A 13,441-nucleotide genomic window follows, 5' to 3' on the forward strand; every position below is an offset into this window, starting at 1 on the left:
AAAGATAAAAAGAAAACTAGGGTATGGTTTCTCTATGGTGAATTTATTTGTAGAAAGTTTGCTTCAGAGCATAAGAGTTTGGAAGGCCTTTGTGGGTACCTAAATACGTGTGATGATTGTACCAAAACTACCAGAGAATGTCATGCCACATTTGAATGCATACATTAGAAGGAGAATTACTGCAGGGCCTCTAGTTGGTTTGTGGTTAGAGCAAACCCGTCTCTCTCGCTTTGGTTTGTGATTGGAAAAGGTTTTGTTTTTGCGAGTGTTACACATACAAAGCCACAGTGCAGTCTCTACTCGCTGTGCTGGCCTCTATGTAAATCAGTTAGGTGGTGCAACCTCGAAGTGCAGTTTTGTTTTCATACTCCTCTGGCCTCTTTCTCTCAATTCACCCTGAGACTTCTGGGTAAAAAGATATAGGTGTCATCCTCAGCCAACGATCATGGGGGTTTCTCATACTGCCGTTTGCTTTTCTGAGCATACAGGCTTATTTTCACTCCTTGCTACGGTTTACACAAGTATTAGTAGCATTGTTTACATTCACAGTCATAAACCTGGGACTTTCAGTGTTCAGATCCCCAGCTGTATAAATGAATCTCACATATCTTCCACTCATTTGGGCTTAATCGTTTGCCTGCCAGCTCCTCTTAAACAGTGGACATGTGTGCGTTGTGTTGTGGGAAAGTATTTTGTAGCTCTGCCACTATCCACATGTGGATCCAATTTGCGCCATTGAAGATTTCAGCATCAATCGAAGTGCTACATTATCTGTCATTTGTTAATGACTCACCATTGACTTCTCTTATCTCTCCAGCGCCAAAAATAGCAAGGCAATTTGTGCAGGTCTCTTTTTACAATCAAAGGCAGTTGTTCTGAGAAGATGAGTTGAAGCTGTCAGGAAAGTAAGGCCATGCCCAATTTATTATAATCAAGATATCAAAATTAACAGTCTACAAGATAGGCTATAAGTAAGCCTATTATATGCAAACATTCTTTCTACAATATTTATACTCCCTGAGAGTCCAGCTTTCCTTTCGTGTAGTCTACTATCCATTAGATAATATTGGTTTATGTTTAATATGCCCAAAGATGCCCTTCCATTCCTGACACAAACATTTGCATTCGTCTTTGCTTGAGACAAGCACAATTAATACACTTCCTCACTTAACACTTTAAAGATTCAAGATTTTATTGTCACTGTCATAGAAAAACAACAAAATTACATTTAGAACATCAAACACTGCATAGTTTTGATGTAAAGTGCATTACCAAAGGTGCAAAACGCCATAGATGACTTGCTGCTTTAATTCAGAAACAAAACTTCTTGTACTGTGAAATGCACTGACTTAACTGTGAACTGCTTTTCCTGTTTTTGGTCCAGGTAAACTTGGAGGCCAGGACTCATTTGAAAGCATTGAGAGTTTTGAGAGCTGCGATCGGTTGACGCAGTCTTGGAGCAGCCAGTCCTCCTTCAGCAGTCTGCAGCGGGTGCCTTCCTACGATAGTTTTGACTCAGAGGACTACCCCACGGCTTTGCATGGGCACAAACCCAAAGGCACATTCAAGGACTATGTGAGGGAACGCTCGGACCTCAGCAAAGACAAGCCAGTCATACCTGCAGCAGCACTGGCCGGGTACACAGGTGAGATGCACTTATGTATGCAAAAGTTTCTACCAGTGTTCATAAAAGTGCAAGCTTGTGCTCATGACTAAAAATAAAACTATATTGCCCAGACATGAAGTTAAATGGGGTAAATTATTTTTCTTACTGAGCATATCTATGCAACCTTGTATGTTGGCAAAGGTTTGAATAGGTTTGGCATCCTCACCACAGCACTGACAAGTTAAGCATTCTTTCACTCATAATTATAATGCAGAGAGAATTGTAGTTATACAGTAATAAAATGTACCTTAATGTGGGGTAAAAAAAAAAACTCAAACAATGGTTTAGGTATTGAGCATTTTTAGTCATATTACTTTTTAGTCTTTCATTTCACCAAAAAAAAAAAAAAAAAATAAAAGTCAAAACGGTTAAATGGGTCTCGACTACATAACATTCTGCTGACGTCTTGAAAAATCCCCAGATGCGGCGGTGCCTTTATGCTTTTCTCGAGGTGAGAAAAAGCACACCCTTTTGGTAGCAGAAGTCATGCACATTACCGGAAATAGAGTACACGCTGCATACACTCCCCTTTCTCCTGCACTCTGTTTTTTTCTTTCTGTCTTTACCTCTCATCTGCGTCCTCGTTATCTGCTGGCCGCATCTCTTACCTGATTTTTTTCCAGGTCGCCCTAGCAACGCTGCTAAAACAGAAATTGCGCATGTGCTCCACGATGTAACCCATAGCACAATTATCCCTTTATCTTAAAAAGCATCTCCTCTTCGAACCTGCAGAAAGTAGCTATGAGGCATCTTCAAACAGATGTGCAGATAGGAGCTGCAAATGCACTATTTTAGAACATGGTTTTTAGGTTTGACATTTGTAAACCTACATGTGGGATGCACAATATGAGAGCTGCAGTTCCTGCCTTCAACATTGTAATAATAAATTGTAATATATCGACTATATATTGATTAATAGGTTGAGAGTGAAGTTGAAATGTATACCCTGAATATTATAGCAGTTACACAATCAAAGGAACAAAATGTCCATTGAACGTTTACTTTTCTGCATTTCTGTCAAAACGACTGCTTCCACTAAAAGGGTAGATGCCACTGAATGAGACATTTCACCCCTGCATAAATTACATTCACAAGACAATAATATTACCAGTGCTGCTGGAAAAGGGGGAAACCCTGGGAATGTTCTCAGTGAGCATCAGATCGCATGTCCCAAAGTTGGTATGCAGATGTTAACTGGTCCATCTGTATGCTTGTCCCTTCAAAAGATGCTATAGAACAATGCAAGACTTATTCAGTGTACTGAGCTGGCTATTCTAATGCATATAGAGCTACTAAAACTCCCTTTATTACAACACAAATTGCATGATATGGACTCCACATATCATGACCTAAAAGACACCAATGTTAAAGCTATGAGCTGTGGAAACATGGAGTTATCTAAAGTATGTGGCAGGCAGTGTCATGTAAAAGACATATCCTTGTATTGTGAAGGAGAAATATATGGACATCATCACAATATGGAACAGAGATATAATATGCAGGATTTGCATGTTTAACCTGTGAATGAAACAGAACACAACTCCAGGTATGTTTGTGATGAAGAAACATAAATTATAACTTAAAAAGAAAATAATTTAATATGGGCCCTTTAACTTGCTAACTTTCATCAATAAATAAGACAAACTGTAACTAGCTGTTGTTTTGACCTGAGTGCTTTACAAAGTGCTGTGCTCAGCTTCCTGTCCCAGAGCCACCGAAAGGTCTCGGACAGGACTTGGCCGTGCAGCAGCAGACCTGATAAGCAGCTCGCCGATAAGTCAAACTCCACTTGTCAACTCTGTGGCTTCCTGTGAGAAGTCACTACATTTCACCTCTGTATGCACTGATATCAGTCATTATAAAGCAGCCTGGACCATCATGCTGTCGCCTCAAAATACCAAGTACTAAAAATCTAGATTATTTAACATGTAACTGTATTTGAGAAAAGAATATTTATACAATTTATAATATAGATAATTGATGAAGTGATGTTACTGCACCATGCGCAAGTACTAACTTAAAGGTGCACTTTGTAACTTTTCAGGTGGAGGGCTTGCCACCTTCTTATCTCTATGGTGATGTTATTGCTTTGCCTGGAATGTTTCGCGGTATATATCCTACCAGAAAAGATACCTAGAGCAGCTCTTAACTTCTCAAACAATTACTTATTTATTTTTTTTATTTTTTTTTTATTTTTGTAGTTTTAGAAGATCAATAGTTTTATCATTGTGGGAGGATGTTTTGGCTCACTGAAAAAAGCATTCACCGCCAAACCTAGAAAATTTTATGTTTGAGTTGAGGTTAGGCTAATATACTAACGCATATTTTCATGTTAACTTCACAACAACCCTCTAAACTTTTGCACTGTAAAATATAATGACACATTTATTGCATTCATATTTTTAACTCTTCAGACATCTTGATTCTGGTGTGGTTCCCTCCTTTAACATGCAAACGACCCCAACCCACCTTCTATGTATAGTTTTTCAATGCGGCCCATTGTGCACGCAGACTTGTAAAATATTTTTGGAAACTTTCTCTTGTGAAGGGTGGCTTAAATTCTGGCATGAGAGCATGGGGCCTGGTCAATGCACACTGTATTGGCCTTATGTGTGCCGGTTGTTACAGTAGCTATAGCCAACCAGAGGAATTCAAGTCAAAGCTATTACTGAATGAGATCTAGTGTTCAAGGGCTGCTCATTTTCCAAATATGAGTTAGCTCTTGTCATGCACTTTTCCAGAGACATGGCACTCTGCAAGAAATGTCATTTATTTTCAAGTCTACAACCCACGCGTTCACGTTTGTTTGCATTGTGTAACATAAAGCTCTTTTTGGTTTTGAAAAGTACTTATGGTTTTGCTTAGCTTCAGTTTTGCTTGGGCGGGTATGCAGCATATGCAGGTGTGATTTTGACATGTGATATTCAAAAATGGGGTGGCTTAGTTTACAGAGAAACCACAACATCAAAAGGAGTACATTGAATTTAGACCAAACCGACCTTCTCTCAAAAACTGCATTCACTTTACATTTTGCTTTTAGGTTGTTCGAGTTCATATTATTCACATTTACCATTCACCATATCTCTTTATTTAGTCTGCTCAAACCCAGAGACCAGACTGCTTTATTCACTGAAACACACAAGTCTCTGTTCCAGATACAAAAGTCAGTCGCATATTTTGAGCGAGTGATTTCATCACTAAAGAACTCTTACTGATACAGACCCCAGTTTCACACAGTATGATAAATATGTGATATATGGGCTTGTATATTTAAAACAACATGTGGTTTCAGTGCTAAACTTCAAATTTGAATGTCTGCTATTATTAAAATATTTGCATAAACTGGGGAAGTTATCTGTAATTTTGAGTATCTTCAGTAAATGTAAATGTTTTAATTGGAGTTGATCTTATTTTTTATGTTTTATTGTTTATGTTGTTTTTCTTATTTACCATTTGGGGAATTGTATACCATTTTGAACATGAACCTTATAAAAGTATCTTCAACTGCCAAAAAAATGGTATACAAACATTTTTGACTCTGTAGAAAGAATATGTATTTAAATAAATGTAATATTTTATCGTTGTGCATTCTCCTCCCTTAGTTTTTAATATCGCAAGCCTCAAAGTTTATATTCAAATGTGTCTTCTGTCATTTGGTCTGTAGGCAGTGGTCCCATCCAGTTGTGGCAGTTTCTTCTGGAGCTTCTGACCGACAAGTCTTGCCAGTCCTTCATCAGCTGGACAGGAGACGGCTGGGAATTCAAGCTCTCTGACCCTGACGAGGTGAGAGGTCGCGACCCTGAGGGGTGATGGCACACGCATTGGGAGGTCTTAAGTGTTTAGCCAGATGAAAAAGACATCACCTTTTAAAAGCAACAAAACAAGCATGTACTACTAGTGTTTCTAATGCCTTATCAGCTTAAGTTACAAAAAAGTAGATGTATATCACATAATCATATTATAACCCAACTAATGTAGAGGCTTTGCAAAAATAACACATTAAATGATAATTAAATTGGATGGGCAATGAGTCAGTAGATCCCTGCTCCAACCAGTGCATGTTGTGCTCATAGGAGTTTGAATGTGTATGAATGAATACATAAATGGTTCCTTGATAAAGTACTTTGAGTGCCCATTGGAGACAAGGCTATATAATTGGGCTAAAAGGAATTCATCTCAAAGTGCCTCTGATCTTGAATCTGCTCTAGACAAACTAGACAGGAAGGGCAATCTGTTGTTTTGAAGGCTCTATAATGCATATAATGATTGTACGTATCTCCTGTGCTGTAATGATGTTTGTTGTTTTCAGGTTGCTCGGCGATGGGGCAAGAGGAAAAACAAGCCTAAGATGAACTACGAGAAGCTTAGCCGTGGTTTGCGTTACTACTACGACAAGAACATCATCCACAAGACGTCTGGAAAACGCTATGTCTACCGCTTTGTGTGTGACTTAAAAAGCCTGCTTGGCTACACGCCCGAGGAGCTGCATGCAATGTTGGACGTTAAGCCTGATACAGATGAGTGAAAAGAGACAAAGATACAGAGCCAAGTGGACTGGGGTCTCATTAAGTGGTCTTAATAAACTGTTTTTAGGGACCAAATGTTTTTATCGACTAACTTCGACTGTCCACTCTGAGCACTTGAATCTCGGAGTTTGTTTTTTCAAGAGAAGGCACAAGCCGAATGTGTGTATGCATAACCCTGTTGCATTGGAGGAGCATATGAGCGAGGGAATGTATGTATACTGTAAACTGGTGATATTTAGCAGCTCACAGCAGACGGGTAGAGTTCAGGTTCTGTTTTATCTTAATCGCACAACAAGGCAAAGTGGAATGACCTTAGTGCATAGAGGAAAAAGTGCCGAGAACCAAACGATTTGGACTTAAGCTTGTAGCAGCAGAAAGCAGGTGGAAACTTTCCACTCTGAATGTTTGCCAAAATGTCTAAACAGAAGTGAAGAAGGAATAATGTCATATTTATATACAGTGAAGCACAATTTTATGTTTGACAAAGAGAGTGTTTTAGCTCGGACCAAAAAAGTGTCAGTTTTTGTCTTAGATTTGTGCCAGTATCATGTTGTCTTTATGTAAAATGTCAGGCATATACTGGAAAGTGTTTTATTTTCTTATCTACCTATCACAGAAGGTATTTTCAAACCAAATCAGCTTTAGCTCTGGATGGCTGTAACTATGACCTGCTTAGAAGCTCTCAGTGCTACAGTAGCATTGTGCTTGCAGGCGTTAGTCTCATTACTCATAGTAAGAGAGACTGACAGACAACTGAAAGTAGCCGTTGCTTTTGAAACTTGCCGCCCTGTACAAGCTTTCACCTGGTTCAACACATTTTGTGACTGAAACTTATGCATTGTTTTGCATATACCGTCAGTATTAGCAATCTATAGACAATCTAAGAGCAGAGACTCAGAAGCCTTTGGTAGGAGTTGTTTTTTATGCAGAATTAACTATATTATTATTGTCACTTCACTGTCAATGTTAAATTAGTTTTAGATGTGTTTTTGAGATATGCCAGATAACTTTAATCCGTTCAGTATATGCAGTATTTTTAAGTTGACCCAGGATAGTATAAAGTAGGGCAAAAGATGGTTAGTGTATGGATGTTGAAGACTGAGGAGATACAGGTGATGAACACAGGTTGAAAGAGAAAAAGCCAGAAAAGTTGGAAAAGTTGGATTATATTGAAAGTTTGCATTAAATGGATTTGATGACTGAGGGGTGTAGCTTTAAAACACAAAATAAGTACAAAAGACATGTATTCAATTTGTCTGTGACTGAACGTTCATTCTACACATAAAGGAAAAGCAGTATGGCTTGCCTTATGGGAATTTCCAAAGCTGTACAATGTGATTGTTTGCCATGGCTAACTGTTACCCATATGGGTCAAAATAACTTGTGTGTTTGTTCAGACTGAATTTCACAAAGCTGCATTGAGACCAAGATTACACAAATAAGCAAGGCACAAAGCAGAATAATAACCAAAATTCTTGTGAGGTCTTGGGGAAAGTTGACATTTCATTTTGAGTACTGTTAAAATGGGACTTGGAAAAGTTGACCTGTAAATATGTGATGCATAATTTGTCTATAATTAAGAAGTGAAACGAACCAATGCCTTTCTATTTGAATCTTAACGTGACTATTGGGCATCACTGTACTTGAGCGTACGCCACACACTGTCTTGTTCTCTTTTGTTTTATTATGTGTTTTTATGTAAAGAGCTTTACCATATTTACATGTTTCTAATGCCATGGAGACAAACTGTTTTAAGCACATGTCACAAGGGTCCTCTAGTTGGCCTCATCCAGTTCATGCATATAATGTAGAAGCCAATATTCTGTTACTTAAATATCTGTTTTAAAATGTCAGGAAATAGAATAATGCTCAGTGGCACAGCGTCCACTCCGTTGCAGGTCTTGTGCTTTACTGGTAGTCTGTGGCATATGCATATCTCAGAATGGATTGTGAAGGATTTCTAGATTTTTTTGTATATTTTATAGTGTTTTGTATTTTTGTTATGAGATCATTTTATTGTATTAGTTTGCAGACATTTGAATATGTTCAATAATTTATATTTTATAAAAGACGAGATGCAGACAGCTGGTGCTTTCATGGGAATTTCAAAAGGTAGCGCAGGACAACCTAATGTAGCGTATTTTTTGTTTGTTTGGGGTTTTTTTTTTGTTATTTTTTTTTGTTTTTATTCATTTTTATAGTAAATTCAACCTGTCTGCTAGAGAAAAGGCTGATGCTGGCCCATCAATGATTTCTGCTGGAAAGTTTTATAAACTGTAGCTTCTATTTCTAAAACGTACTTAATGTACTTCAAATGTTATGAAATATATGTGAACAAAGAATTTTTAATGGTGTGTCTTTTTCTATTTTTCTTGCATCACAAAACTCAAAGTGTTATTGTAGATGAAAATATCAAACTTTTACTGGTCTAATAATGATTAAGCACAGTTACACATTCTGTAAGTATTATTAAAGGTGATATTAACAGCAGGTACTTGCCAAACACTACTAGCACTATCTGTACTTAAGCAGCTATAATAAAACACTATAGCTAAATTTATGATGGTTTATACTACTAGAGTACAACTCCCCCTGAACCAAGCTCAGGGGTCAGCACTTACAGTAGTTTGAGTAAAAGTTCAAGGGGGAAAAAAATGTATACATATTTAGAACTAGTGCTGTCATGCGATTAAAAAAATTGAGAGATTAATTAATTATGATCTGTAATTAATTAATCTAATTAATCTCTTTTTAATCTCACCTAAAAAATGCTGAGAAAAGCCTTCAATTTGAGGTATTTTCATTTAAATTCATTATTACATTATTGTGGCAGATCAAAAGACTGATATAGAACAAAAAAAAGTGACTTTATAAAGTCATTTATTGTTTAACAAATCTCTCCAAATTGACTGTTGAGCCCAAGTCTCCATGAATAAGAAACTGTTTGCTGTAAAGTAGCAAAGACTAGGAAATCTGAACATAATAACTTTTGTCTACTTAAAGACAATAAAAAGTCCAGTCTTTCCTTAACCATATTAAAAATAGTATTGATAGAGAAATGCTTTATATATGAGATCACTGGTTTTAGTTTTAGTCCTGGTTTAGTCCTGGACTGGGTTAGTCCCGGTTTTAGTCTTGGTGTTAGTTCTGGTTTAGAGGCGCACAGGAGGAAGCGCGGTTTACGCAGCGTACGCGAGAAAACGTACGCGGCGCACGGGAGCACGTCGGTGTCCGCGCAGTAACTACGGAAAGAAACATGGTCCGCGCGTTCTCAGGTTGATGACGATGATGAAGGTGTGTGTTTGTGTGTATTTGTGTGTTTGTGTGTGTTTGTGTGTGTTTGTGTGCGTGTTCCCTCATGTGGCAGGTCACTATAGGACAGTAGTGCAGACATCATGAGTCTATGCAGGTTGTTTTCACCAGTGACATTTAAGTTGTAGGCGATTTTATATTTGTTATTTTCTTTTATATTTCACGTCGGGAGAATAATTTCCAAGACACGAATGTGTTTTTACCTGTGCACTGCTGCCTCTGTTCTACTGGCTCTTCGACCTCGTCCATTGTGCGACTAACGCCGCAAACGTTAACATGACGTTTACATCGCTCTTACTGCGCGCGTTTTGTGTGGGTTTCCGGCAATGAGTGGAATTACCGAAATAAAAAAATAATTAATGTGTTTTTTTGTGTGTGTGTGTTGTTGTCCCAGCAACACATAAAAACAGATTTTATAATAAAGCAACTCGCATACAGAAACTGTAAAGTTAGAGATTAAAAATGAGATTAACGCGATTAAAAAACATAACGCGCTAAATATGACTGTAATTAATTAATCGCAATTAACGCGATAATTTGACACCCCTATTTAGAACATTTGGTAAATGTAACTTCACACAGTGTGGGTTGAAACAAACTGAAACAAGCTTTTACAAGAGATACCACCTACAAAGTCACACTTTTCAGACAGGCGTTCATTGTCCAAATGGCCACATTAGTTCTTCAAAGGCATTTAGACTCTTTGATAATGCGGTGCATCGCTGTGATGAGGTGACGTCAGAGCAGACCAGCACACTGCGCCTCATTCATGTGCTCCAAACCTCAGGCTCAATATAAATTCCATTGTAGATAGAAAACACACATATCCGTGGCGGGCTGCCCTGACTGCACAGCTGTTTGGCTCAGAGGTACAACAGAAACATGTACATTTGAATACAGCCAAGCCATTTGACTTCTGAAACAGACATATGTAGAATAGTGCATTCATGAGCACTTTTCCATTGTAGATGTGCTGGTGTTCAGTGCAGAGGGCAGACTGAGGTTACACAGGTGGTTCCCTTCCTGTCCCACCTCCACTGCTCTAGTCTAAAGCTGATCCACTCCAGACCTGATCCTGCTCTGCTTTTTTTAAATACTTGTCCAGACTGCATGTTCCAAAAGTCTCACAAATCCAAACCATCAGTATACCACTCGTACCCGTGCACTTCTCACCCAAACAAAGGCAGGCCACATCGTATAAATATATCTTTGGTTCATGGTAAAGACAGTAGACAGACCTAAACGTACATAAGGTTAAAATTGACTGAGTAAAATTGTGGTGCAACCTGAGCAGTTGTTGGGGGCTGTACCCGGCCACTTGAACATGGCTCATTTATCTGATTTCAAACCTAAATATTTAACCAAAGGGTCGTTCTAAACCACGTCTGTCTGTGCATGTAGTCTTAACACAACTGTGAGAGAGATTAAATGTTACATAGCAACGTTAGAAGAGATTTGGGAAACCTTCAATAGGTAAGTCATGTCTAAAATGTGAAATAGTTAATTATTTTTAAATAGGTTTATAAATAGCCAACGTCAAGGTCTCCAGTTATCAGGATCATTACAGATACTCTTTGTTTAATAAGTAAACTGACTACTGTGAGGTTTAGAATATTGTTACCTCCTCAAAAACCTGGAGTTGTGTTTTGTTTCAGTTACACATGTTCGAGTTTATCATCAGTCTTGCTACATCTCCAAAGTTCAAAATGCTCGTTCCACTTTGTGATGGCTGGAAACAGTAGTGTTCAAGTTAACAGTTACCTTTTGCTTTTTTTAGTAGAGACTGGCAATTCTAAGGCTGAAATTATCAAAATAATTCGAGTAATGGTGTATAAAACATATCACCATGTGGCATCACAAGATGGAATAATGGAGTATTTTCTGTTTGAGAGAAGATCTCAGCCTAAATGCAGGATTTGTGTGTTTAACATGTGTGAACGAAACAAAACACAAGTCTGGGTGTGTTGTTGATGAGTACACAGCATTATAACATCAGAAAATGGCAGAATATGGGCCCTTTAAATTGTGTTTTTAACCCACAAAGTCTACTGCTGAAAATGAATGATATGCTACTCATCATGCCACTAGTTGAAGTAATAAAACAGAAGTGAAATGCATAGGCTACCTTACTCAAATAAGCACAGTAAGAGGCCTATATTACTCTCTTTTCGGATCTATGTTATAATGTTGTTTCCCTACCTGGAGTTGTGTTTTGTTTCATTCACACATGTTTAACACACAAACCCTGCATGTTTAGGCTCAGTTCTTCTCCCAAACTGAAAACACTCTGTTCCACCTTGTGATGTCATATGGTAATACAGGAAGTGCTCCAATGTGTTTTTAAACTCCATACACCTTCACTAGAATCATTTAGACATTTTCAGCCCTGAGATGCTCAATTTCTACTGAACTAAAGCTAAAAGGTGGTTTTTAACTTGAAAACTATTGCTTCAAATGGAACAGAACATTTTGAGCTTTGAAGATGTAGACAGACTAGTAATACATGATTACTTAAGGCAGGTATCTTTTTTGATAAGGCAACAGAATTCTAACAATTTTGCGTAATATGGGCTCTTTAAGGCACAGTACAGATAAACACTGAGACACTGGGGCTCAAGTCTATGAACAGATTGTGCAGGATAAGTAGTGACACTCTATAGTTTATCAGTGTATGCAGATATGTACTGTTGCTAGTAAGTATCAATCATCACATTTCCATCCTATTTCAAATGCAGCTCCTCTGACGCACAGGACCAGGCCGGTGGTTCCATTACGCAGATGAGTTGTGAAATATGAGCACTTTGTCCCTGAAGGCCCTGCTCCACTGTCCCCGAGGATTTACTCAGGCCAGAAGTCCCTCTTGTGTGTGTGTGCTGGTCAACTTTAGTTAAACCACAAGTTTATTCTGTCACGGCAAAAGGGAACTTGAGTTTTTATCTGTTTCGAATGTTGTAGTCATAATTGTTTTATATATATATATACACATTTACTCTGTATATTTAGGAATTTATTATAATATTCTTCTTTTTACAGTACATGTATGTTTCTGTTTAAAGATCTGTAACACTCTCTTACCATCACATATCACATTTATACATTTATAGGGGTAGAACATTATCCAAGTCTCACGATACGATTATTGCGATATCATGGGAAAGCTCACAATATGGTGTGGCGTAAGATATTTATTGTGATAATTTCTGGAGACTGTGAACAAAACTCTTAATATGCTACTTTTTCCTCTTAAAATCCCTTGACAAGACTTAATCCAAAGTACTAAGACTTAAAAGTGCTTAGAACTGTTATTTTTTTCTTGTAGCCTACACTGAAGTGGAGCAAAGGATCATGGTTTATGTAGTTCCCTCTGTCTTTTTTTTTTTTTTTTTTTAGCTATTTTTGCACCATTACTCTTAATTAAAGCAAAGAGACTTGCAATTCGATATATTGTGATGTTCCACGATATTATTGTGAGAACTTTGACGATACATAAACAATATACAGATACATAAACAAGATATGTAAAGTGTCTTGCTGAAGGACGTAACAGCATGGACATGATGGAGTTGGACTTGAACAGCCATCTGAAATCATACTAATGTACCAAGGACATCCCCAGCTCAGTCTAATGTCTCTCCGTACGATTCTTGGGCTACGTAAAACTATCAAAACCTTTATATATTAAATAACCACTTCACCACCTTTGTGAATAATTCAAGCCAATATAAAAGAACATAAAATATCAATATTTTAAAAATCTATCCCTCATTTTATATAGTCAGAAATACCTGTAAAATTTAACAGCACATAAGATTTGCAGGAGCTTCTTACATTCTCTATTCATCTCATCCATTGTAGTCTGTGGCTCAGATGTTGAAGCGCGTTTGGCAGGTGCGTGGTGACTGTATTATCCAGGCTTATGAAGGGCAGACCCGGGCCA

The 13,441-nt window shown here is 37.8% G+C and overlaps 1 protein-coding gene across 3 annotated transcripts in view; it reads left to right on the plus strand.

Moving 5' to 3' along the window:
• Positions 1 to 8,541, plus strand: part of ets1 (v-ets avian erythroblastosis virus E26 oncogene homolog 1) — a 31,062-nt gene extending 22,521 nt beyond the window's left edge. For all 3 annotated transcript variants that reach the window (XM_020926903.2, XM_055166827.1, XM_020926905.2), the window contains 3 exons: positions 1,385 to 1,645; positions 5,331 to 5,449; positions 5,976 to 8,541. In XM_020926903.2, the coding sequence (XP_020782562.1) occupies positions 1,385 to 1,645; positions 5,331 to 5,449; positions 5,976 to 6,191 (596 nt within the window). In that variant the 3' untranslated portion in view covers positions 6,192 to 8,541. The remainder of the gene's footprint in view (positions 1 to 1,384; positions 1,646 to 5,330; positions 5,450 to 5,975) is intronic.
• The last annotated feature ends 4,900 nt before the right edge of the window (positions 8,542 to 13,441 follow it).

Source organism: Boleophthalmus pectinirostris, unplaced genomic scaffold (genome assembly GCF_026225935.1).
Source record: "Boleophthalmus pectinirostris isolate CB_2022bp ecotype Guang Dong unplaced genomic scaffold, ASM2622593v1 HiC_scaffold_9, whole genome shotgun sequence".
NCBI lineage: Eukaryota > Metazoa > Chordata > Actinopteri > Gobiiformes > Gobiidae > Boleophthalmus > Boleophthalmus pectinirostris.